The 27,250-nt window shown below is 34.9% G+C and overlaps 2 protein-coding genes across 5 annotated transcripts; both read left to right on the top strand.

Moving 5' to 3' along the window:
* The first annotated feature begins 704 nt into the window (after nucleotides 1-704).
* LOC112456063 (oxysterol-binding protein-related protein 2) lies at nucleotides 705-6,743 on the top strand. Of its 3 annotated transcripts, XM_025018349.1 has the most exons (10): nucleotides 705-1,037; nucleotides 1,487-1,601; nucleotides 1,829-2,030; nucleotides 2,126-2,235; nucleotides 2,382-2,540; nucleotides 2,815-3,015; nucleotides 3,145-3,334; nucleotides 3,441-3,557; nucleotides 3,862-4,079; nucleotides 4,412-6,743. In XM_025018349.1, exons 2-10 carry the CDS (start codon nucleotides 1,570-1,572, stop codon nucleotides 4,512-4,514), a joined length of 1,332 nt encoding a protein of 443 aa, XP_024874117.1. In that variant the 5' UTR covers nucleotides 705-1,037; nucleotides 1,487-1,569; the 3' UTR covers nucleotides 4,515-6,743. The 3 variants fall into 3 exon arrangements, with proteins under 3 accessions (XP_024874117.1, XP_024874116.1, XP_024874118.1); XM_025018348.1 differs by having other exon boundaries at nucleotides 705-1,601; XM_025018350.1 differs by having other exon boundaries at nucleotides 705-1,601; nucleotides 1,800-2,030.
* Nucleotides 6,744-10,390: 3,647 nt separating this feature from the next.
* Nucleotides 10,391-17,538, top strand: LOC112456064. Of its 2 annotated transcripts, XM_025018351.1 has the most exons (6): nucleotides 10,391-11,578; nucleotides 13,444-13,574; nucleotides 13,637-13,785; nucleotides 14,227-14,286; nucleotides 15,455-15,617; nucleotides 15,899-17,538. In XM_025018351.1, exons 1-6 carry the CDS (start codon nucleotides 11,137-11,139, stop codon nucleotides 16,034-16,036), a joined length of 1,083 nt encoding a protein of 360 aa, XP_024874119.1. In that variant the 5' UTR covers nucleotides 10,391-11,136; the 3' UTR covers nucleotides 16,037-17,538. The 2 variants fall into 2 exon arrangements, with proteins under 2 accessions (XP_024874119.1, XP_024874120.1); XM_025018352.1 differs by lacking the exon at nucleotides 14,227-14,286 and having other exon boundaries at nucleotides 10,396-11,578.
* The last annotated feature ends 9,712 nt before the right edge of the window (nucleotides 17,539-27,250 follow it).

Below are 27,250 nucleotides of genomic sequence, written 5' to 3'. Positions count from 1 at the left end.
GCTCGATTGCATGATTCAACCACTTTTTCAATCGTGGGTGTTTCATATGTGTTTGTTCACGTTGTTGAAACTTTACCCTTCCGCCTTCGCATTTATTGATTTTTATGTATATATATAACTACGTATATTAAATCGCAGTCCTTGACATTATGTATTAATTGAATTTTTTAAAATTAAATAAGCTGCTAGAATAAAATCGCAAAAAATTTTTCGCATTTTATCCAAAAAAGCATCTTTTTATCTATTTTAAAATAGAACACTTAAACAAAATTTATTAATAACCAATTTCCAAATTAGATTCCTCAAATTAAATCTTGAAAAATTAAAAACAATTTTTATTTATTTTTTATATAATTTATATTTTATATTATTTTCAAAATAGCAAAATGTCCAAAAAGAATTAATTTATTAATTCGTTATGCGCATTTTATTTGAAAAGAAGAAAATTACAAGATTGTATTTAAAAAATTGAAAGCCAATTACATTTCAACTTATTATTGACATTTGAGACATTAGATATTTTTAAGAAGTCGAAAGCCTTTTGAATTTGCAAACTTTACCCCGGTTGTCGTTCCTCACGAACGAATCGGTCGGTCGTTCCAACGGAAATCCACGAGAGCTCAACGGTCATGCTCGGATTTATTGATATTCGCTCCAAAACCAAAGGGGAAGCTTGCCGTCACGCCCGCAAGCTCAACAGTCTTCAAGTGTACATACAGCTGATCGTGAGACGAGGCTGAAACAATCGCGCCGTGATTTCCGGTCCCGACAATCTCGTTCTTCCAAAATTCCCGACCGCCATGAGCGAGTGACAGCGAGTACCGGACGATCCTCCGAGAGTGACATTATCTGACTTCAGACTTAATCGAAATAATTGCCGGGATGTCGCCGAGATAGCGAGACAAAGCTCTTTCTCTCTGGAGAACCGGACGGTCCATTTAGATACCGCGCCTCCCTCACCCCCCCCCCGCCCCTCCTTCTTGTTTCACTTGCGCCACGGAAGATCGAAAGGACCCCGAGCTTACGAACATCTAAAGGTCCATCAGCACGATTCGACGATTCAAGACTCCAAAGATCGAACTATTTAAAAATCCTCTTTGGCTAATAGAAATAGATCCTCCAAAGAATTTTGCTAAATATTTGAACTTATACGTTTTCAAAGGAAACTGGTCTCTGAAAATCCGAGAATTGGCTGGCTCTAATTTCTAAGTAATTCGACTGTCAGAATTCCGAATTAGAGTTTAGAATTGATATCTTTGAATACTTAACAGAAAAATTTTATGTAAAGCTTCCGATTGAAACTATATATGTATAGGTATCTGAAAATCTAAAAACGTGTACCACTAATCCATCAAGTTTCCAATTATTTGCTTAAGAATTTTAGAGGATTTGCGAACTCTCTGAAAAAATGTGGTCAAATAATTCGAATTCTTACGTACCTTGTAATAAATCATAGCTTCATAATTATTGGTCAATGTTAGTGAAGATCGAAGTATCGACTCACAAGAGCGACAGATTGGAAGCTCCTACCGTCGTCGGGACGCTCGATAACCACGAGAGACTCTTACAATGGCCAACGAAAGGATATCAGGACGTTATAGGTAGGCAATAAATTTCGACAAATCTTCAAATTTATCAGTCTGGAAATATTGTTCAAATCTTCGAATTTTCAGTCATGTTAAAAACTGCAAATATATTCGAAGATTTAGAGATCTGAGAATTCCTCGTTTTTTTTTCTACAAAATTTGTGTAAACTAAAATTACGCCATCTTTAAAAAAATCTTTTTCTTTTACTCAAGTTTTATCAAAGCGCGTTTTGCTTTCCAAGAACATCATTACCAGTTCCGGGTCACTCCGAAGTAAATCTCTGCTCAATGACGCTCCAGCTGGGTAAGGACATCAGCAAGACCAGCATGCCGGTCATCTTTAACGAGCCCCTCTCTTTCTTGCAACGCGTCGCGGAATACATGGAATATGCCATATTGCTCAAACAGGCAGCTCAACAAGAATCACCGATCTCGAGGCTTCAGGTGCGCGAGAAATTGCCTTTGTAAATTTAATCGGGATGATAAATCAATAATCCAGCGCTATTAATAAATGAAATTTCGAATTAATGATTATGCAGTACGTCGCGGCTTTCGCTGTGAGTGCCCTCGCTTCGAACTGGGAGCGCTTTGGAAAACCTTTCAATCCAATTTTGGGCGAAACATATGAATTACAGCGCAAGGATTTCCGGTAATAAACTGGTTTACAAATCGTATTTATTAATTCATTAGTTTAATTTCTAGTGAATTAATTGATGATTGTGATATTTTCTTGCTAATTTATTATTATTTCTCCTTTTACACTTGGAAGTTATTTTTTATTCGAATCTTCTTCAGGATAATATGCGAACAGGTCTCGCATCATCCACCAGTATCCGCGTTTTACGCTGACAGCGAGGATTTCATCTTTCACGGCAGCATCCATCCCAAATTAAAATTCTGGGGGAAATCACTGGAGGTGCACCCGAAAGGGGTTGTCACGGTCGAATTACCCAAGTCAGTTCATAATTATAATCATAGCTAATTTATATATCATATAGTTATTTACTTTATTTAATGTTAATTATTTTTGTCACTATCTCTTATATTTTCTTAATATTCATCTAATTTAATTATTACTGAAAATTGAAAAACTAGAAGATCTTTTATAGATCTTTTATAGAGAGTTTAAATTGATTATTACTATGAAAGATTGAAATATATTTTGAGAACTTTAGAGCTCGAGTCTTTCTAAAAAATGCTCCATGTGTTAATGGTTACATTTGAACAGATGGAAGGAGTCTTACACTTGGCAAAATGTCAATTGCATCCTTCACAATGTCTTGGTGGGCCAACTGTGGATGGAGCAATCAGGCCCTCTAGAGATCAGACAACACGGAGGAGATAATTTAAAGGCGAAGTTATGCTTTATTAAAAGCACTCTGAACGGCAAGGACGTCCATCGCGTCGAGGGATTCATAACGAATCAAGAGTAAGTTTTAATTAAAGTCAATTAGGTCAGAATACAAAAGAAAAAATTTTATTGGTACAATAAATTTATTTAACTTTAAACTAGAATAAAATAAAATATTTTATTATTGTTATCTTACGTTTTTTTTAGGAAAAGGAAGTTACTTTTTCTTTATGGCCAATGGACTGAGGTTTTACGATCCTGCGAGCCCTCGTTGTACGAGGAAACGCTGGAGAAGATCAAATTGGAGGCCAAAAGTCCGCAGGGCAGTCCAGGACACAAAAAGGTCCTGGCGAAGCTTCACAGTCTCAAAGTCGGAGCTTTCAAGCCCCTACATCAGGTATAAAAAAATCTTCACTGAACAAATCGATACATTTTTTAAAAATAACTTCTTTAATATATATTCATATTACTATATGTATGATAAATATTCTTTTTATTTACAGGATGCGATAGAGGAGCCCTTTGGCAGTACGTTCGTTGACGACATTCCGATCGTGGACGAGATTCCAGGATCTGTCACACTTTGGCAGGCCACGCCGAGACCCAGCAACAGTTCGGATGTTAGTTAAATCAAATTGACACTTCAAACATTTTGATTATTTTTTTGCAAAATTCTATTCAAGTTCTAAAAATATAGATATAATTTAAGAATTTTAGTAATAAATTAATCTATTATAATAATATAATGGGTATATATATATATATGTATATATATGTGTATATGTATATATCAATTCGATAAAAATAATTTAACCAAATCAGAAACTTTGCTTCGCTAGTAAATATAATTAATTAGTTTTAGCAATAAGAATTTCTAATTGACTTAACTGGCCAAGTTGGCGAGTAAAAATCTTTAATTTGCAGTATTATCAGTTCACGACGTTTGCAATGTCACTGAACGAGCTGGAGCCCGATATGGGAGAAACCTTATGCCCGACCGATTCCAGATTGAGACCGGATATCCGCAAGCTGGAGAACGGTGATCAGGATGGGTCTGCGTCCGATAAAGCTAGGCTTGAGGAAAAACAGAGAAATTCCCGCAAAGCGCGCAAGCAGAAAAAAGGAAACGAATATGTTCCCAGGTATTATTACTTGATTTATTTTGAAACAGCATATTTGATATTTAAGAAATAAGAAGCTTAATTCAAAAATTTCACGAATTAAATTTTCAAAAGATCTTGCGATTCAAATGACTTAAAATTGAAGTGTTAATAATAAATAATAATCTTCCTTTTCAGTATTAAGTATCTCAAACATTAAATTATTAATTATTTCTACTATTAATCTGAAGTATTTAAAAAGTACAGCTGATTTAAATAAAATTCTACATTATGGTATTTAATGGGTTATTAGTTAGAGATTGATAATCTCTGATTTCTTAATGCGATTGGTAATTTAGAAAATATATGTGCAGATGGTTCCAATCCGGTACGAATCCTTACACGGGTCAGGAGGATTGGATATACTTGGGCGGATATTGGGACCGTAATTACACCGATGTCGAGGACATCTTTTAATGAAGACGCAGCTCATTAGCCTCCATTAATCTAACCGACACCTACAAGGATCGGCAATTAAGCGTCGTTAGTGCAAAATTACAAATAAATTGCCTAAGAGGACAGGTGCGTAGATCGGTAATAGACGCCATTATAGAGATCAATGTTTTTGTGTAAAGTAATTATGCAAATATTGCGCGCACGAGATTCTTCAAGCGCCAAAATTGGAACTCGACGAGTTGCTGGGAACTTATTTCTCACACTCTTCGACGTAGGAAAGACGCGAATCGAAGATACAAACGAATATTATTCAAAAACCAATCTCTGAAAATCAGGATTTGTATAGCTTTCGAACGTTCGATTGTATCATTGGTTCGCGCTTCCTGTCTCCGATACTATTTTTATAAAAGGCCAAGTTGGACGACCGGAAAGGCGATTCTCTCATAGTATGCCTGCTTGAAGAAGCCATTAGTAAGAGAACGGCAAGAACTGATTTAAAGTTTACATAGAATGTCCTTAAAATTAGGGTGACTTATTTCAGGGACAGTCTATGTCATTTCATCGCAGACTATCGTTTCAATCCAGGTTTCTCATCAATTAAACCATCACAAATAGTTATCTATGTATTAAACGCTTTTCTATCGATCTGTCAATTCAATCAAATTACTTTTCCGACGTTATAATATGAGAATCGGACTTAATTCTATCCAAGAATATTCTTGTATATTTATATCAAAACTGTATACATAATAGAAATGTAGAGAAAATCTTATATCTTATCGATTGAGAATGCAATCTGGAATTTAAATCGGAAGAATGTATCATTTTTTAACAGTGAAAACAAGATAGTGGAAGGTAGAAGACTTATCTAAAGGTATATATCAGACAGAAAAATCTGAAATTGCAAATATAAAAAATACGATCGATTTCCTTTCGTATATGGTTCTGTCGGACTCTTTGAGCAGGAATGTTGTAGATTTTCATGTAAATATACAGCGATTGTATAATACACCTGTACCAAAGTCAGACGGGCCGAGAATGATTTTTCGCGATAGCTTCGATACCAATTAATCCAGCAATAATTATTTACCGTAAACTTTGTGCGTTTGAGTTCACTTTCAATTTCCAATCTGGGAAAAAAATCGCCGAACTTTAACCACTGCGAGACGCTGCGTTGGGAAGAAATAAGATTTCAGGATCCACAAATTAATTTGGTGCCAAGGATCCATAAGGTTCACAGATTTAAGGAAACTAGAGCTGAGGAGAACCTGATGGAAATATGACCCGCGCAGAGATTTGAGAAACGAAATTTCAGAAAAAGGCTGAAAACTTTGCGAGTCAAAGGCGTAAAGGGGATTTACTAGTATATATTTGTTGAATAAACTACGTTACTGCTTCCAGGTAGAATGTATATCTTTTGCGCGAATAGACGCTTCCTAGGGCAAACCTTGAGACAAATATGTTGCGTATTGCGTGTGCGTTGACAAGCTTAATTTAAGAAGGACGACAATAATTTGAGGTTCTCGAAGAGCCAAATGTGTTTTAAATCGTGGAATAAGAAACATCTGAATTCCAAAAGATTCTAAACCATACTACGGAACAAGTCGGAAACGATCTTTCTTGTAATCAATCGCAACCTCTTTCTTCTAAAAAAAAAAAAAAAACATGGTAATCGATGAGAGACGCATTTTGCGAGAGATCGGATACGAAAGATGCAAAATAAATTGGGAAGAAAAAGGACTTTTTTTCGCGACGGTTTATAATTTTGGAGTTGGAATGTTCGTTGGATGGTATTTTTGGGATTCGGTATGATTTGGAATTCGGATCCTCGAATTATAATCCCACCGGTCCGTCGAGTTGATCGTAGCGCGTGCTTCTCCAGCCCAAGTTCGCCGTCTGCAGACGATAACTCTCGGCTGATAAACGGAATCGCGCAGTCTTAGAGTAGGTATACGTCAGAGCGCGTCAATCGCGAATGAGTTTACGTTATACGAGTATACACATATCTGACACCCAATAGAATTTCTATGCTTCCACGAGGAAATGGCGACGCAAATCATTTATACGACGACGATCGTACCCTACGGGTGATAATCACCCGCATCACCTCTGAGGACCTTATTATTGTTAAAAATCGCGCACGTAGCTTGTAGGAATAACTCGTTGTGTTTGCGTTGCATAGATCACGCCGATGTGTAACTGTACATAGACAATATAGGCATACTAGAAATAAATGTTGTTAAAAAAGAATTCTTATTGTGCCCCCATATCTATTCCGCAGCTCTAATAAAAGCCCACAGCAACTCAACTTTCTCATATATAAAGCATAATTTGCTAATTAAGAACAATAAAAAAAAAGAAAAGTAAAAAATCTAAAAATCGTTTGCTAATCTACAATACCTATAATTGTAAATCGAAAATTTTATAAAGAATAATTATGAAATTAATATCATGAAATTAGTATCTTATTTACATTCTTTAGTTATTTTAAAATACTATGTAATAAAATAATCATTAATTTTAATATTGCGTGTATTATAGAGATGTCGAATCAAATCAAATTAAATTTTATTTCCTCTTTTGAATTCGAATCGAATCGTTGAAATATAACTTATTTTAATTAATAATTATTAAGTTGAATTTTAACACATAGATAATAAGAGAATATTTCAATGTAGAAAAATAATATTAATTATATAATATAATATAATATAATATATAATATAATATAATTATGTAATATAATATAATATAATATAAATTATTTTAAAATTAAAAAATATAGTTTATTTTATTATCCATAGCTTACTATTTTTTTATGCATATCCAAATTTATACTTACAATTTGCCCTGTGACTATATACTGAGCATGTAAAAAATTAGAAATAAACTTTTTGATTGCTATTAAGTTTAGCCGTTCAATGAGCGGCGCGGTTATAATAGGTATTGAATGCACCTAATATTAACATGATCATACTTTTCTTATTAACGGGAAATATGATTTTATAAAATTGACAATGTATTATATGATTCGTATTCAATCCATCCAGATTCGAAATTTTCGAATAGTTCAGATTCGAATTATAGAAATTCGAATCGAGTCAAATCTTACTCGATTTGATTCGCATTCGAATAGTTCGCACATCTGTAGCGTATATATAAATAAAATCTTTAATTCATCTAAATTTTATGTACTACGTTTACGTGTGAGCGTTATATATACTACTTCTGTAGTAACTTACGATAATTCATTTGTTTACGCTGAGTAATAAATTATCGTAAATTACTACAAAATCCCGTTTACGCGAAGGAATTATCGTAAGTTACTACAGAAATAACGTTCGCGTAAACGTGGTAACAGTGTCATTTATAGCAATTAATATACATATATTAGAATTAGGCTATATATCATGAAATTTCTCCGCCGAATCGCCTAACGTTTTGCCGAACACTCGCTACACAGCGCCACTGGCAGCCGCGTTTTCAATATGGCCGCCGGCGCTCAGCTAGTTGGCTAGTTCACCGTCGTGACGGAACTGATCGATCTCTCTACGGTATCGGAGAACGTATGTTACTTTTCGCGTCCTGGTGAATTGATCTGTGACGCTGGGACACGCCGATCTTTTCCGCACGGTCAACGAAAATCGTCATTTTTCTCCAAACTTTGCGCCGCGAGACCATCGAGATGAGCAACATACCAACAGGTGAGATCATCGACTTCGTCATCCTCTCCGACTCGATCGAGAAATTATTCCGCTTACGATTAAGCGCGACAGATCCGTTAATTTTCGCACGAAAATTAGCCGAGAAAAGCCGGTTTAAGGACGATGAACGAAATTCGATCGAATTCTAACCTGCGGTTATGCGCCACCCGCTATCTTGACGTTTCCAGCAACGACCTTGTGAACTCGCTCCTGCCTCTGTGTGCGTGTGTTTACGCGCACATATGTGTTTTACCGGCGACTCGCCGCGAATTCCTGTCAAGTCGATATTTGTCGCACTTTTTGCGTTGTATTTGTTAACATCCTATTCTTGGAATAAAGATAATCATGAAGTGATTTCGGAAATAAACTTTCGTCGATAAGTAAACTTTTATCGAACTCGGCGGTTTCCAAACATTGAAAACGTATTATTTATTGTTAGATAAAATTGATACCTTTAAAATAAAATAAACGCTAGTCGTGATATTGTGATAGTAGAAATTCTGCATGATGATTTTTGTGAGATTTTTGTAGGAATAGAAGAGAGATGAAGCAATGTAGGAGGCAATTGACACGAATAGATTGTAATACGGGTGCAGCTGCACCGATGAAGGTCAATTTCCTACACTTTGTTTTTAATTTATTTATCTGAGAGAATCAAACTTATGTTAACTCAACTCATGTCCTTTGACAATATTCTTAATAAGATTCGTACGAAATCTTATATTCTAAAAAAATGCTTTTTGTACGAATCTTATATCCTGAAAAAACACTTTTTTCTAAACTTTAGATGAGAAATATATATTGCTCATAATTTTTTAGAGTCGGTAGTTTACAGGGTTTCCTTTTTTTTGTCAAAAGGGTCATATTAAAAATTTTTGTGATGATCGGGGGCCGGATAAGTTTTATTTTTGAAAATTATATAAAAATAAAATATTTTTATTTTAAAAAATTCTTTATATTATAACGTCGAAATATCTTGGCGAGTCATAGGTTGAAGGATTTATATAGTCTACAGGGAAAGATATGAAATTAAACTATTAAAGATGAAAACGGTAAGCGACTGAAAATAAGCACCTTACTTAAGTTTTTTTAGTTTAAAATAATAAAAAATAAAGATAAATACATTAAATGGGAAGAGTTTAACTGAAGGTGTTAAAAAGAAGGACATTTTAAATTAAACGTTTGTTGTAAATTAAACAAAATCGGTGTTAAAGTTACAAATTAATTTCTCAAAACTCTTATATTTCCTATTTTAATCTAATGTCTGACAATGAGTTAAATCCAATTCAGACCGCCGTTTTTAACGATAAACACATATCGCTATGACAAGAATCCGCCATTGGATCGATAAACCAGTTTGCCAAAGGTTTCCGTAAAGTTCCAGGAACTTTTATTATACATCTTCGCCACGCTTCCGCGCTTTCATCATCGATCGCAAAAACAAGCGGAGCACTCCGCCGAGGAGGTCGATGAACCAATCAGAGCGCCGAATCGGACATAATTTTTTCTCTTTTTCTATTTCTCATGCCTGCCGCTATAACTTAAATAGAACGAACGGAAACGCGCACAGCCAGAGGATTAAATCGCAAATGCCATATGTATCGAGGTAATTTCAAGACACCCCGTAGAGAGCAGATTGGGCGTAAGACATTAGCAAGAATTAGCGAGAGTCTTTTAATTAGCGTGTTAAGTTTCAAACAAATCTCGCTGAGTACAGCCGCACGTGAATACATACTTACCGTAGAGAAAGTACGGTAACTAAACTGCAACTAAAGGAGGACGTAACTAAAATCAAGCGACAATGATTGATATGCCATTTCTCTAAATAAATAAATAAATAATTATAATATAATAATATATATTTCTTCTTTTGCACAGTTTATGATAGATCCGTTTAAAAGCTGTCATTCGAATTTCGCTATTTCTTCTTTTTCTTTTACTTCTTAATCGTGGACTTCCAAACCATAGAATTACAATATTAAGTTCCATTTCTCGATGGAGAACCAAGGCCACCTGTCCATTCCCTCCTTTCCTTTCCTCTGCTTCTCCCTCTTCTCTCTTGTCCCTTCCTCTCGCCCTCTCACTCTTTGTTTCCTGCTAAAGTAGAGCGAGAACAGCGTCTCGATTTCTCAGAAACATGGTAGTGTCCTCACGATCGGCAACGTCGGCATCGTTCTCAAGGAACACAGTTGTTAGTCGTGTCTGCACGCGTCGGTGCACGTGGTCGCGTTCATGGATTGCATAGTCGTTAAGTAAATCATGCATCGCGATGTAGATCTGGTAATCGATCCTATTGGAAGGAAAGTTGATCGCACAAACTCTTAAGTTATTGCTCTTGAATTCTGAGTAATTTGCTCGTTCTTATTGTTAGTGAGATGTGAGCGATTAAATGTGATAAACGTTAATCTTTCAGTTTCCGCTGAGATTGAGAAAAAACATGTTTCTGTAATTTTTAATCGTTACTTCTTTATCTTCAATCTTAGGTTGTGTTGAAATTGTGGTCAGTACAATATTGAGATCTCAAAATCTCGCAACTCGTGCGTTCGCGTAAATGAGTCACGGTGCGTCTCGCTCCGCGCGTACTTGGCGTGAGACACTGCCGTGTCTCTTGATATGTGCAATATGTGAAATTGAAATCATAGATGAATCTTTTCCTATGTACAAAATATATTTCTAAAGCAATTATTGGATAATAGTGGAGCAAGATTTGGAAAAATGACTTTGCAGTGACAATTTTGAAGCATGATTTTGAAGAGGAAGCAAGATCTCGAACTTTGGAGAAGCTTCTTTTGAAGAAGATCATGAAGATCAATACTGAAGTACTCTGAAGCTTATCTTCTTCAACACTTTTTCAAACTTTGTGACACGTATTCTTCTTGGACCAAGATTTTGGAGTCGAATTTTAGAGCAAGCTTTCTCATGTCTCCTGAGGAAAGACCATGAAAAACAATATGGCGAATCCTAAACAATCTGTAGATCCAAAAACCAACCAATCGCGCAGGAAAATCTGCCAGGAACATAGCGAAGAGAATTGCCCAAGCGAGAATGAACGCGAGTTCGAGTCGTTGGAGTACGAAGAGGATGCGTATTACTTGAAGTTGACAACGACGCCGAGTTTTGACGATATCGACGAACTGGGCGACGAAGAGGTAGACGAATTGGTAGTTCACTGCTGGCGCGACTCGAACGGAGAGATCGACGAGATCGTCGTGGACGACGGCAACCTGTCCGTCGAGACGGAGTTGCTTCAGGGAGAGTCACGTGACGGCTGCAAGAAGAAAAAGCGATCGATCCGCGTGATCTTCCAGGACTTCTCCAAACCTTACTTCGCTAAGATCAGCAACAGTCAGAATTATAAGAAGTTTCTCGAGCTGATAAAAGGTGCTGAGAGAAGAGAAGAGAAATCGTTTCACCGCTTTTACACTATTAATTTACAGTAAAGAAATCGTTACGGATTTCGCTAAATTTATGAATCAGAGCAACTATCAAATTATCCATTCGTGAGTAATTCGATGAAATGTCTTGAAAGTACATATCAATGACGTAAACTTAATGTTTGAAAAGTTCAGAAAAGTTACAACAATTAAAAGTGAAAGAATTTCGAATTGAGTGCAAAGATGAAAATAAACGAAAAAATGCTATTTTATAATTAATTAGAAAGGTTATCAGGTTTAAATCATTTGACAACGATGTTTAGAGTTCTCAAAAATATCGATATCAAAGCGTTAAATATTAAAAAACTGTGAATCATTAAATATGTTGAAATTTTGGCAAATTAGAGTACAAGAATTATATAATAATTGACTGAATATTGTACATTGTTACTTTATATTTGATTGAATTTACATGAACTTAAACTTTTCAAAATTGTTGAATATTACAAAAATATTTTATTTATAAAAGCATGATCTTAAAGTCTTGAATTCTCCATTCGGTTTTTGACTTCTAACTTTTTGAATTTAGGAGTCTATACATTTTCGTAAATTCGCAAGTGATCCTATAGTGAAGGCCGAACTTCTTCTCGATGTCGATAATGTCAACACTTTTAATTCCGTTCTAATTCGTTTTCTATATTACCGGCCTATATCTGCCCTTGTCTAACGAAATGCGTCTGTCCTTGTTCGATTGCTGCGCCATCTCTCGCTACACGCAATACTGCTGGTCCGGTGTCATCACGTTCACATAATCGTACTTTCCAAATAACTTTTTTGTTTGGAGTCTCAGCCTAATTCTACAAACGGTATGATATTCCTTGATGTTTACTGAATGGCCCTGCAGCCTCATTTTGTAACATCAAATTGTAGAATTTTTGTACGAAGCAAATATTGTTAAAAGTGGATTTTTTTTACTGCTTTATTTACTTATTTTTTTACAAAATCGGTAGTCGTCCACAGAGTAGAACACATACTTTAATTCTGTGCAAGATTTTTTCAAATCCATAAAGCCAATAAAAAGTTAGGAGGAAAGTACAATTGTCGGTATTACAGACGGCTTTAGGATCCTCTTAAATATTTTATTTCTAGCATAATAATTGTGTACTTTCACGTGAGAAATTATGCGGTTACATCTAGCAACTTCTTGATGTCGATTTATTTCTTCTCGACACGTGAAAGTACATGAAAAAGGATCGTGGAATCACTATCGAGTACAGCGACGTGTGGAAACACACTTTTAATTTTTCTAGGACGATGTTTCGCTCTGTTGAAACTACAGAACTCGGCGCATTCCTTCTCAATCTGACGAAGTCAGCGGAACAATCGAAATTGCTTGTTAGAAATTTTAAGCAATTGCTTCCTGAGAATTATTGATAAATCACAGTCGATCACATTTCTATTTTCGTGTTTGCATTGTGTGCAAGCGAAGACACATGTAATAAATTTTATTTGCTCTGTATCAAATCAGAGTTAGATAAGATATCTTTCTGATGTCATGTCTGTATTCGATCTTAATTTTTAATGTTAATTTCTAGTCTTGGGATCTAATTTTTATTTCTAATTTTAATTTTTAATTTAGATGTTATAATAATTTTTTTATTTTATCTACTTGTTCTACAGAGAATTATTATAATTTTGGTAGAATTATGTATCCTCGTGTATCCTGTTAATGTTACCTTTCCATATGTAACATAATAATCCTAATGTATTAAATCGTAACTTGCCAACGAGAAAACTGATCCTCCCGAGCAGTCAGCATGACCGTCATGGTATCGTATACCTTAAGATTAATTTTCTTCTTTTTTGTTCCAGGAGAAGATGCCTCGCTTCACTCGGCCGGCTCTCTGTCGCCATCGTCGGATAACATGGCGAACGAACTTCAAGGACTCTCCTTGGAGGAGCAAGAACAACAAAGGGCCGAATGGAGCGCTCAATTAGCAAAGGTAAATCTTGGAGACTCAGGAAAAAAATCCCGAGGAAGGAAAATAATAAAAATCGATTTCAGGTTGAAGAAGAGATACAGACTCTGAGACACGTTCTCGCTAACAAGATCAAGGTTTCCCAGGATCTGAAAAGGAAGCTTGGCATTAGCGTCTGGAAGGAGCTCACCGACGATGTCAATCAGGGGCTCAAGAACGTTAAAGAGAGTAATGTGTATGTATCCTGCTATTTGTTTGATTTCTTTGCATGCTCTTTTGTCTGTGCATATACTCTGTACATATATACACATACACACGCTATACATGCTCTATGCACTCTACTATATTTTATATATAAAGAAGAAGTGGATGAGTAAACCATAACAGAACCACTGCGCCACAAAATACTTCAAACAAAATATCTTTAAACTCGTGAAATATTGTATGGCAGAAAGTTACGAAAATATTTAGCGGTTTTTAAGAAATGAATCGCGTTTTTCAAATCTCTCATTTCTTTACTAATTTTTATTTTCATTTCTTTCATATTTTTTGTCTGTTCGTGTTTATTTCCACGAGGCAACGACGGTGATCATTCTTTTTATGTTGATACTCCACTACTCTTTAGATACACGTAGAAGCAATGATTTTTTTCACTTTTGGTTGGGTTGTCATTCAGTTATCAGAACGTTGGCGAGACATTTGGTCGTTTAACCAGGACTATCTCCGCGAACAGTTTGTAAGTACGCACAGTGTCTTATTTTTCCCTCGCCGCGATTCATTTCGTAACGGTATTCTGCATCGTATTAACGATAAATATTTATGAGTGTGTGAATTAATTCGGTGCCTTTTTACACAAAATTGAAAAGTTATTGACAAAATATCAAATATAAGTTTAATGTTTGAAATAATATCTGTTATTTTTTACAATTTTGCTCCATTTGTCGGGCAGCTGACAAATAGAAATCCTCGCAGAAGAAACTTGGCGGTTTTGAATCGATAAAGTCTTCAACTTCAAGATTTTTTCGGACCTTTTCCACTGTCTTGAAATGTGTATCAACCAGGTTATGTTAAAGCGACAGATGATAATCCGACGGAGCTAAGTCCGTTAAATAATCCGAGATGAGGGAGAATTTCCCAGTCCGAAGCATAGATGACATCCTTTGTCCCCTTTGCGGCATGACCGAGCATTATCATGTTGCAAAATGACTCGTTAGTGATTTCGAAAACTCTGAAATCACTTTGTGCACGTTTTATAGGTCATATGACCTTTATCCAGAACAGACTAAATCATTTTCGCGACTTCAACGGCATTCTTTTTAATTAAAATGCGAAAAATATGCAGTGCTTTAAATGCTGCTTTTCGAACACCATCGTGTTTGTTACTATACTATTTAGGTTTTGTCGTTTAAGTTCTCTAAGTTATTTGGTGTTCTGAAAACGTAGAAGCTCACATTTGCAAATCGCAAAAGAATGAAAAAATATTTAATCTTAAAACGGAATTATAAGGCACCAAATGTAAAGGCATTGAATTAATTTATACAGCTAATATATCTATATAGAGTGCTTCTGAAATAGGTCTTCAAGCTTTGGCAGTATATTCATTCTCGAGCGAATACAAAATTTGGCAAATGGTTTGGAGACAATTTGTATTAGTTGGTATCTTAATTTTCATAATTTTAACTATCAACACTATCCGAATATTGCTATTATACTAACAGAATATTATTATATTTGCTTGAAACAAAAACAAAGTTTAACACAACAAACACTTACTTTATCTCATGTCTAAAAGCTTTGTGCCGATTAAAAATTAATTAACGCAGTTATTGTTAGAAGATAATCTATATTAAGATCATAAATTTTTGCTGTTTTAATAATAAATATTCGTTTTTTTGTCATATCAGATACCAAAAGACAGAATCTGTACTTAAATCCACGGCTGAAAAGACGACTAGTATTTTGGGTGGCTTTGGTAGTGGCATTACCATGAAACTGGGCCAGATGCGTAATTCCGATAGCTTCCGGTCGTTGGAGGAAAGAGTTGGATCCGCCTGCGAGAACATTAAGGTAACTAAAATTAAATCGGATTTTTTTTATTTTATCAAATAAATATTTGTATTAAATCAATATTTCCAATTAACTATTTTATAATTTGTTAGATGTTAAACGCGTGCGCTTTAAAATTTTCCATTTCCAATATGTCACTAAATGTACATAATTTAAACTAAATAAATCAACAAAATAACTTAAATTTTATTGCATGTTGAATTTATGTTTTTTTATTACTAATTTATGAAATTTCTTTTATCTTCTATTCAAAGATTTGAATCTTTTTCTTCTTTTCGCAGACAAAAGTTGTGCCTTCAAGGTCCGGCTCGACGCAGAGCTTCGACGAGGCTCTTCGAGAGTCCGAGGCAATGAGGCGCTCATCCGCGGCTCCATCGGTCACCAGCCCGACCATTCCCGAGGACAAGATGCTCTCTTAGAGCCCGAAATCGCGGAATACAAAGTGTTGATACCGCGTTATATTATTACTGCGTTCGTCTATTGCAATCGCTTTAGCGGGCCAAATGCCGTATCCGTATCCGTGCACGTCGGAAGAATCATTCGATACTTCGTTCAATCGAGACTTTGATCGCGAGCACGATCGTCCAAGTACTATTCTATTTTCTATCCTATAAAAAATATATATTTTTTTCTTGCACGCCATTCCCACGCCTTCCCCCTCGCAGGATCGCCTTTCTCCGGGCCACTCTCGGGACATACTTGACGCGAAGTGTCTCATGCGATTTTTATATTCGATACTAAAGAATGGGTACTCAAGACGATCTGTTTCCCAAACAATGAAATGCCTTTTGGAATTTTTTTATAATTGTGATTTGTAAATACAATAAAATATATTTGGAGCTCACATCGGAGCTGATTATTTATATGTGCCGCGAGAGAAACTTAATTTTGGATAATAAAGTTACGAAAAAGAGGTTTGCGACACGGTTCCCCTATAATTTTCACTGTTGCACGATGTACATACAGTCGTGAATTGTTCTTTTTTATTTCGATATTTGAGCGATTTAATTGTATCAAATGATTTAAATTTATACCGATAAACACTTGCACTTATCTCTGCAAATATTCATAACTTTTGACACTCGGAATTTCATTGCATATTACTGGTGTCCTGAATCGATAGAGCTGCCAAAAGCAAATATCTTCAACGATTTATGACGAATGACCCGTCCACTGACAATATTTTACACTGTATACTAAACGGAACTTTTCACTTACTATGCAAATCTAGTTAATGCGAGTCATTCGGAATATTCAGTCCGCCAAAATCTAATCAGAATCTCGAGAAACGCATCGTAAACCTTTATTTTTTTATATTTGTTTAATTACAGAAAATTATAGCAAAATGATAGAAAGATTATTATAAAAATCATACAAATAAAGCTTGTTACAAATAATTGAGTTGTGATAATGTAAATGAGAAATGGTTTTCCACACATCATGAATGATTTTATCGGAAATTATGCAGAATGCAGAATGAGTCACTGGAAGCAAAACAAACGTCGAAAGAACAGTTTTTTTTTATCTTCGATGGAGGTGTAGGTTTAGTTTTGCTTTCTATTGACTTGGTCTGTATATTGGACTGACAATGAGAGAAAGTTCCTCGCGATTCTCGATTTCACGAATGAATACTTTTTTTAAGTGCGCGGATAATTTAGTGATTCGCGCGAAATTCGAGAAATATTTTGTATTCTAGTTTTACGGATAGATTATCGATGACGCATAGTGCACGTATGTTCTTGTAACATTAATACGCAATAATTCACACGCGAATCTGCGAAAGTAAGCTCGTATGTGCACGTGCGTTGCAACAGAAGTGATTGATCGTTATTAACGACAATTAACCGTGGTTCGTCGATAATGTCTACTGCAAAATACCTTCTTGTTCATATTGATAAATAAATTATTTTAAATGCTAAAAGTTAAAATATCTCACCTCCTGCAAACAAATAACTTTCTTAATCATCGAATTTAAATATTACCTTATGGTCTTGAATGTTTCGAATGTATTACGCAGTTTTTATTAACACTTGAAATAAATGCGGGAAAGTATTTTTTATACATACATATACCTATGTACTTACAAATAAAATGTCTATAAATATCTTCTTTCTCTTGTATAATTGTTGTTCGTACATAAGAAAAATAATAAGAAAAAGAATCAAAAGGATAATTTTTGCATTGTTTTTTTCTTTTTACAAAAATGTGAAGTTTGAAGGAAAAAAATTTTCACATATAATTATATATAAATGTAACAATTATATGTAAATACGATGATATATAGAATAGTGTACAATTTAATCACAATTTCAATTTTTGTAAAACAGTGCAAAAAATTTTTTTAATTTTTCAATTATGCTTATTATTTTTTAAAAATACGAACAGAGATTGTACAAGATAAAGGAAACATATAAGTATATTTTATATATAATTATGTACGAAACATTTTTTCCGGAAAATGACGATTAAAAGTTTTGAATTTCAGTTTTATTACACAATTGTATACTTCGATTTGCAAGTAATTACGATTAATTTATTATTTCGATCATATTTCTGGCATTGATTGGACATTTTGATATGTATATGATATATATGTATATGTATATGTATATGTATATGTATTATGTCCAGGCATTCCTGCCGGTAGAATGTACATAATTTCAAACTTTATTTCTAGATAAAATAATCGCGCTGCGATTGGTTGGCTGTTTCGATATTTCGCGCGCGAGAAGCGTGCCTCTCGTAAAGCGTCAAATTTTGTGATTGGTCAAATATTACCGTAGCGGTGCGCCGATGGGTGCATTCGGGGAGCACGCTATTAGCACAATTATCGTCCAAAACTGTTCGAGGAGACGCTTTGTGGCGCTGTGATATACGATGATGACGTCACTGTAAAGGCAGCGTGACGTCATCACTCGCGCTATTTTCGCTATTATTTTCGAGGTAAGGCACGAAATACTATTGGCGCTTAAGCTGCGTTCGGGCAGCTTGCTATCGCTGTCGCGCTATTGGCTCTTCGAACGAAGTTCATAGCGTTTGCGTTTATAGCGTTAATAGCGTCTCCCCGAATGCACCCGATGTCGTGAATTTTGGCGTCGAGTTCTCTTTTCTCTGAGGTCGATCAAAATCTCTCCGCGCGTTTCGAGCTCATCTTCCTGGTGAAGTGCAACGAAAGTACGACCAAATGGCGTACTAGGTATATATATATATATATATATATATATATATATATATATATATATATATATATATATGCACATGCAGGTTAAAATCGTTCCATAATTAGCTGCGCTGGGTGCGCATTTTATGACAATTTATTATTTCGATTATCTCTGATTATCTTATTAAGATATTGGATTTTTACATTAAAATCACTCGAATATTGTTGATCGCGTTTGAATCTCCCGCCGTCAAGTGACGCCACTGGTCGGCCATTACGCGCGACCTGCGGTCATCGGCTGCGTTCAGCCGAACCTCTGCTTAGCGAAGCGAAAGGTAGCAACTGAATGTGATTGGTTCTTACCTTTGGATCCAACCAATTACACTTAATTGCTACCTTTCGCTTGGCTAAGCAGAGGTTCGGCTGAACGCAGCCATCGTGTTTCCTCTATTTCACGGATGTTGAAGAAGACTCAAATAAGAGCGAGTAAAAATCGTGAGTACAAAATCGGGTTATTTTATCAATTAGCATGCACGCCGCGAGTATGTATATCCGTTTCTCCAAGCTGTTACAGTTCCGAGATCTTCGGAGAGGAAATGGACAATCCCAGGGAGAGTATACGAACCGATCCAGAAAATCTTGATGGTACGGTGTTGATGCAGCTCGGTGAGTGAACTTGATTGCTATTATGCTAATTACTGATATAACCGTTTATTGCTCGAGGAGCATAATGGTGAAATTGCACTCCCAATTTATAGTAGCCAATTTCGTTCATTCTCTATTGACTATATATTATCAGTATTATCAGTTGATAATATATATAGTAAAAATGTAAAGATTGTGTAAAGTATTCCAAAAATATCCGGTCTGACATTCGAAAATATCTGATGGAATTTCTTTGAATTGGAAATTTTTTGAATAAAAATTAATATGTATCACATTTGGCAATTGTTTGTTCAATTTATTTAATTAATCCAGTCGTTTCTTCCCAAAAATTTATATTCGACATAAAACTACAAGGATTCTGTAATAAAAAAATGTTCGAAATTGCTCCAAAAATTTAATCAAATATGTATTTATGGACGAAAATTCAAATAAAGCACAAAGTGCTCAAAAAGTATTGATATCTTTAATTGTCTTGATTATTCAGTATAATAGTCAAAGGTATTTCGAATACAATCGATTAAATATCAGGCGTCTCATGTGTATATATCTTCCTTTTTTTTTTTTTTTTATAAAAAAGCATATAAACCTTTATTAAAACTAAGTACAAAAATAATAGGTACATTTTTTCGTCTTCGCGTCTAAATCTCTAAATTGCTATGCCGGCTGGTCCGCCATTCAAAACTTTTTCAATCATTGTACATTCGTGAGCAATAGCGAAGAGTATTCTGCCGAACTAGGATGATATAGGGTGTTTTTTTTCCTTTTATAGGATGCTTGAGAATTTTCTCGCCATTTCTCTAAGATGTTAAAAGATAAACTAACAAGAATAGAGAGCGATTACATACCAAAATCGAGTCGATATTAATTAATTTATAATTAATTCATAAGTTAGACAAACGAACAATCCTTGCTTCTCGAATCGCCTGCAATTCCACGCGATTATACACAGTGTCCCGTAATTATCGACGCCACTTTTTATTCGTTCGACGGGAGTTTTATTAAATGTCATTCTCTCTAATATCTATATTAATTAAATATTCTCGTCGAGTCTATAGACGAAAATTTTGTTCACTATACACATATTGCACTCAGCAATTTACTATTGATATAAAAATCGTAGATCGTCTCGTAGATCACTCAACGATCGCTGAAATTAGGAGAGAAACTTGAACAATCGTGTTATTACTAAACTATAAAACACAACGGGTCTTACATAAAGTTTGAAAACGAGCCTTATGTATGTGTCGGTCTTTAAAGAATTAAGGAAGGAAAGAGCGATACAACTGTGAAAAAGATATCGACATAACGCACGTGGATACGTTGCTAATGTATAAATTATACATATACATATATATATATATATATATATATATATATATATATATATATATATATTTTGTGTATCGAGAACGAGATCGTGGCCTAATAGACAGCGCACTGGTCTATTGAGCTAAAAGTCCCGGGTTCGATTCCCGGTAGAGCTAGAAAAATTATATTTGCTCGTTCTCCTCTCGGAAGGCAATGGCAAATCACCGAGAGTATTGTCTTGCCAAGAGAGAAATTCTCTAAAAAATATAGCCGTTCGGAATCGGCGTTAAACTGTAGGTCCCATATACAATGTGTATAATCCACGTGCGCAACACATGTATATGAAGAGAAGTCACCACGCTTGGGCACGAGTAATATAGGACTGAGGATTTGTGTATCTTTACATATGAAGAGAGAAACATGTATATTTATACATATATTACGATTTTGTTAACAACATAAAATGTAATTATTCACATAACACAATAATCCGTGGTATAATAAAATATCATAACGATCTGTTTTTGTACTGGGTAGGCCGACGCGCATACAGGGTGTCTCCGCATTACCGAAAACTATTTTAATGACAGATTTTCCGAATTTAAAACAGATTTCTTCAGAATCACGTGCGATTTTAACGAATTAAAGTTTAAGATTAATGGAGCATCTTATTTATTAATATTTTTTACCAAAATTTTTAGAATAATTAAGAATTAAATAGTTCTATATTATAATTTTTATTTTATTTAAATTCAAAATATTTTAATTAAAATTAGAGATTAAATTATTGCAGGAAAGAAATATATTTTAATTAAAAAAAAATTGCCATTAAAATATTTTTCGTTATTATATGTGGTCACCCTATATATAATATATATAATATATTATTATATCTCATTAACTTCTTCGGGTAAAGGTTTGCATTTTCGCGCGCATTTATAGCTATATAAATGGAAGTCTTCGGCTCTAATTTTGATTCGATGATCGAGACGAAGATCAAAACAGCCACATTTTAGCTAAACGCACGCGTTGACCTTTCTGCATCGGAAATTAATCTACGTATTTTTTCGTCGCGCGGCCTTCGACCGCTTTGAGTATTATTGTATCTCATTATAAAAAAATGGGAAAGAATTAAAGGATGCTTTCATTTACATTCTCGTTACCATGGTAACCTCGGGATTTGGATTCATATCCTTAAGGACGTTCTCCGGTCCTTATACTAGAGAAAATTGATTTTCTTAGGATTTTCTTGAAACTGTGAATATACGTTAATTTAGGTGTGCTTTATGCGTGGTATAAATTTCAGTACCTCTTCCGGGATAAAAAATAAAGATACTGAGCCTCAAAGTTTCAAAAAAAAAATTTTAAATTTAATTTTTTTTAGTTTTGGATTTTTTTCTTATAGAACTCGACGAGAGGAGCAACTTTGGTCCTTTTGGCCAACCTCGTATCTCTTACCGTTTGACCTGGAAAACCTTTTCATTAGTAAAAGTTAAAACTTTGAGGCTCAGTATCTTGATTTTTTATCCCGGAAGAGGTACTGAAATTTATACCACGCATAAAGCACACCTAAATTAACGTATATTCACGGTTTCAAGAAAATCCTAAGAAAATCGATTTTCTCTAGAAGGACCAGAGAACGTCTTTAACGTGCTGTGCAGCCGCCACGTTATTTCTAGAATTATAGCTTTTCGTACGTACATGCTAGGCAAAGTATATAGACTGAGAAGAAAGTAACGTTAAATTTAAGAACGTTTCTCGAACATAGGGAAAGATCTCGACGATCTCGTGGATTCTCGAGTACTGAGGAACCGAGAATCCATATAGACTTCGATGAGTATTCTCTTACGTCTTACGTGATGCGAACGACGAAGCGGCTATTTCGACACATTGTCAGGAAATAAATAATATTGCGCTTAAAATAAACAGGCTATATAAAATAAACATTTTTTTTATGAAATAGATCTTTTGTCTTTAAGGTTCATGTTCACTCACTGCAGCCATCTTGGATTGATGACGTCAGAAGCGAGAAAATCATGAAAATATATCATGAAATAGTGAAAATAGTGAGATAGTGAAATTTCTTGCGATTTCCACTAAAATAAAAATGCTTTTTAATAAAATACTATCTGTAAACGATAAAATAGATTTGTAAAATACACCGAAACATCTCCTTTTATATGAGTAATCCACATTTGTCGAAGTGAATGTTGCTTAATCAAGAACGAAAACAAGCCGTTTGACAGCTGCCAAATTGAAATAAGTATTTGCTTGCACATATTAAATCACAATAAAGTGGATATCTTCGATGTATTTTAACACTATCACAATAATTTTAAATGTAAAAACACTGCACTAAAATGAAAAATAATGCTGTAAATCGCAAGGATAATTTTGCTTTGACGTGTCATTTTTCACGCCTTATAGTTTACAGTTTTGTCAAGTGTGACGCTGTCTGTGCGAAACGCAGACTTGGCTCGCGAGCCAGCAGGAGCCTTAAATAATTTCAAATTATTGTCAATTTCATGGTAAAATTCTTTAACGATTTTTAAAAATCGTTCATGTAAGAGAGGAAAAACATATATTAAGTAGTGATAAAAGAAAAAATGATTGGGAATAATTTTAGATCATTGTTTACTTTTCTGGAAAAAAATTTCTTTTCGCGGAATAGAAAAGCCGAGAGAAAAGCTAAATTTTTTGTCACATTTAGATATAATTTTGAATTATTGTAATCTCTGTAAAATTCTCTAACAAATTTAAAAAGTGGTAAGATTACTACCTACGATTATTCGTGATTTTTTTCTAACGATAACTTGTTTTCTTCTGCATTTCGCGATTCGTTCATATCAACCTTTGCGTTGCTCTTTTCGCGCAATCTTCCATCTATGGAGATCATTGTTGTAAGACGGGGTGTGCCACACCTCCGTCTTACCTTCAGAAGGTTAACAGGCTTGTGTGCACAACTCTTAAACAGTCGCCTAGACTAATTGTAAGTAAAACTTACTATGTCATCAAATTTCAACAATGAAAAAATTATTAAACATAATTTAAACATTTTTTAAATTAAAAATAAAATGTTTAAATTATATGTAAATAATGATAAGAGCGTAAAAATGATAAAATTAAAAAAGATGGAAGAAATAGGTAAGAATTATTTTATATTTATATCGGTCTGTAAATTAGCAATTTCAGAGATTCACGAATATAAAATTCCTGAGAGCCGAAGAAGGATCTCATTTTGAGGTCCTTCAGGCTCATTAACCCTCAAAGACGTCGCGCTTGTAAGTCATCGCAACGATGCCGCTTTCCTTTCGCGATTGAGGGATCGATCATGCGGTCAATTCGCCACGCGCGGTTGATTAGAAGCGGGATTAGGGCGGGCCGCAATCTAATTCGACGAGATTGGTGAAAGCCGCAGCGGTGATGCTGCGACGGCCGCGGCGGTGACTTTAAACATCCCTTATAAGGTCATTCTCATTATTGCGATCTTTAAGTACTCTAGATGTAATGAGGCGCTGCCGTAATAACGCCCTTATATCGAGATGCCCTACAAACCGAGCGAGCCAGGCCCCCTTTTCTATACACTTCCAGTGTGCGACCTAGTTTACTTGGTTCTTTAATTAAGTTATTTACTTCGAAGTCCAGGAAGAAATTTAATTTGTCCAGGAATTAAAAATAATATAAACGAATTCTAGAGTGTCCGTCATTTGGTTCCGAAGGAAACAATATATAGCTTCCAAATTTTGTAATTTCAAATATCATGTAGTATATAGAGATGAAGAAACTTTTACTTCTAGCTTTTAAATATATTTTATATAAACAGCAGTTAAAAATAATATAGAATGGAATCGCAGAGTTTCTGACTTTAAAGATAAAATTTTACAATTTATAATTTATTTATTAATTTCCGGAAAAAAAACTTTACAAGTCTTTATCTTCTCCTTTCGAAATCTTTCCTGCTTTCAATTAGAATAGTAAAACACGCATGAGGACAAGATACGATCTCTCTCGACACGGTAAAATAATCGAAATTAGATGTCTAGTTGTAATTACGTTGGTCTGTTGATTGTCTGATTTAATTAAAGTGATAAACGTCTGTTAATCCTTCAGAGTTTTTCCTCCCTTCTCCTTTTGATGAATAGACTCTAATTGTATAATATAATATCATTTTTTCCTATTTTACTGCATATCGTCGTATAATTGTGGTCCATGCCTAAAAAATTGCAACATTGGTACACTATTTGTTAACAAATGATATTAATCGATCACAATACCTGACGATGTGCTTTCTAATTCGCCGCTTGCGTCGTCGATTGAGTATCAGTGTCAATAAAGCGAAAGAATAGTCTCGATTATGTTGTGCATACGTGACTAATTACGCAAATTGGACGAATCGGCGGTGATCGGCGAGGGAGGCGACCGTAACTGCGAAGTCACGCGAGACTTTTCAATTCTTTTTAGCGAATACCATGGATTTTTCCCTCGATATTCTTCAAATGCTTCAAATTTTTGTCCAAGCGAGTCTCACAACACATAAACTTGAATAAATCGCTCACGAAATTCCGCGATATTTTTAATTGAACGAAAACGGGCATGCATTATTTTTATATAACGTGACTCTCTCCAGAGAAAGATAATTTTAGAAAATCTGAAATTGAAATCAGGTCGTTGATAAGACTCGAATGCGTCGCGTCTTTTAATCCGCCTCTCGTGAACCGCCTCACTTTTACGCAGCGGCCGTGTAATTTAATTATCCCGATAACGAATCGTCGACGGAGCGGCGAATAAAAATTATCGCCATATTATAAGTGAGGTGAATTTATCGCCACTTGCCGATACGATGTGACCACGGCCACGACGAGAGGTCGCGTGCATGCGCATACGCGATGAGCACGCACGTAATGCAATATCGACGCAACGTGTAATTATTCAGGCGAACCTCTCGCGATATGGCCTCGCGCCCGAGGCGGTCCTTCGGAAACTCTAATTGACTTCCATGACGTTGCTACGGGGTCGCGGGCCCCCGGAAAATATAGCACGCGTCTACAGGGTGCTCGCAAGGATTGCTTGCTCGCACGTCTCTCGGGCGTCGCACTCGCCGAAATGAGTATATTGTATTGTGATTAATATGCTATCGCAGTTTTTACGATCGTAGCCGAAAGAATCGCGTCAATTGCGTTATTAGGGTCAGTGGCCCCCAGTTAATTAACCTTAATTACTTCACTGATTATTTATTTCTTTTTTATCGAAGACCCAAGTTTAACGCTGATAACGACGGCAGTGAATATCATGATGTGTATTGGCTATCATTAAAGAGCAGTTTTAGCATTTACGGACATAACTCTTCACGGACGATTTTTTTTCAAAAACTTTCAATGATTCAGACTATTAATTTTTACGGAGCGCATAAATTGCTTTGTTAATGATTATCTTTGTTTTGTTAATATTTAATTATACTAAACTAATTTAATCGTCAGTTTCATTGATGTGAATCAACAGTAATTTTTACTCTAAATCTTCATATTTAATAATTTTATTAGTAAGTATATATAATCATTATTCAGAAGTTTTATCATTGTATTGTATTTTAAAATTGAAGTTGTATTGTACGACATATTTTTCCACAAAAAAGTTTGACTTTGAAGAGTTAGTGAACACTATCGAAACTCTGGAAAAACTATTTGTATTCATCTTGAAAATCTCAAAGGAAATAAAAAGACGGAATAAAATTGATGTCTGGTAAAAAGACTTACTTAATAAAACGATGAATTCTAGCGTTATTATTCAGACTTATGGTAAGTAGGGCACCCGCCTGAACAACAAAGTATTCGTATAATATTAATATTACAATATCAATAAAATAGTGTATATATAATTGTAATATATATACATCAACAATATTATAATATCATATTATCACACACGTAATATTATTATAACATTAAATTTAAGGTAAAAATGCTTTTGTGGAGGATTTTATTTATTTCGCGAATAAATTAGGCAAGAAAGGACTAAAGGAGCAAACGCGATTCTTACGGCAAACGATTACGGCGATACTGCGGCATTCGTAGCAAACGTTCGATAGAAAACGTTCAAAATGACCGAAAATAATCGTTGTCTCACGGTTGGTCCCTTTTTCAGCTGCGCTTTCGCGAGAGAAGAAAGTTAAAAAAAAAGGAGTACCAATGAGAAACCAGCACTTACGCATCTTGTTAAGTTCGCTTCGCTCTAAACCGCTCGTTGAGTATGTACCTAAATCACAGCTCATGCTACTAATTACTTATTAAAAGGTCTTCCTTTCGATACTCTGCACTTATCATTCTAAGTTACTGCCTAAATCTACTCTCTGTGTACACGGGGCGTTTCAAAACTACGAGATGTTTTTTTCGTTAATCCTTCGGCCGATTTGGAATTGATCTTTCTTTAACAAAAATGTTGAAGCATCTGCAATTTTTTAATCTTGTTAGTTAATTTTAAGTGAATTTTTTTTATCATAAAA

The sequence above is a fragment of the Temnothorax curvispinosus genome, unplaced genomic scaffold (genome assembly GCF_003070985.1).
Source record: "Temnothorax curvispinosus isolate PA1 unplaced genomic scaffold, ASM307098v1 QBEX01006643.1, whole genome shotgun sequence".
Taxonomy (NCBI): domain Eukaryota; kingdom Metazoa; phylum Arthropoda; class Insecta; order Hymenoptera; family Formicidae; genus Temnothorax; species Temnothorax curvispinosus.
This window is presented reverse-complemented; position numbering and strand designations above follow the sequence as displayed.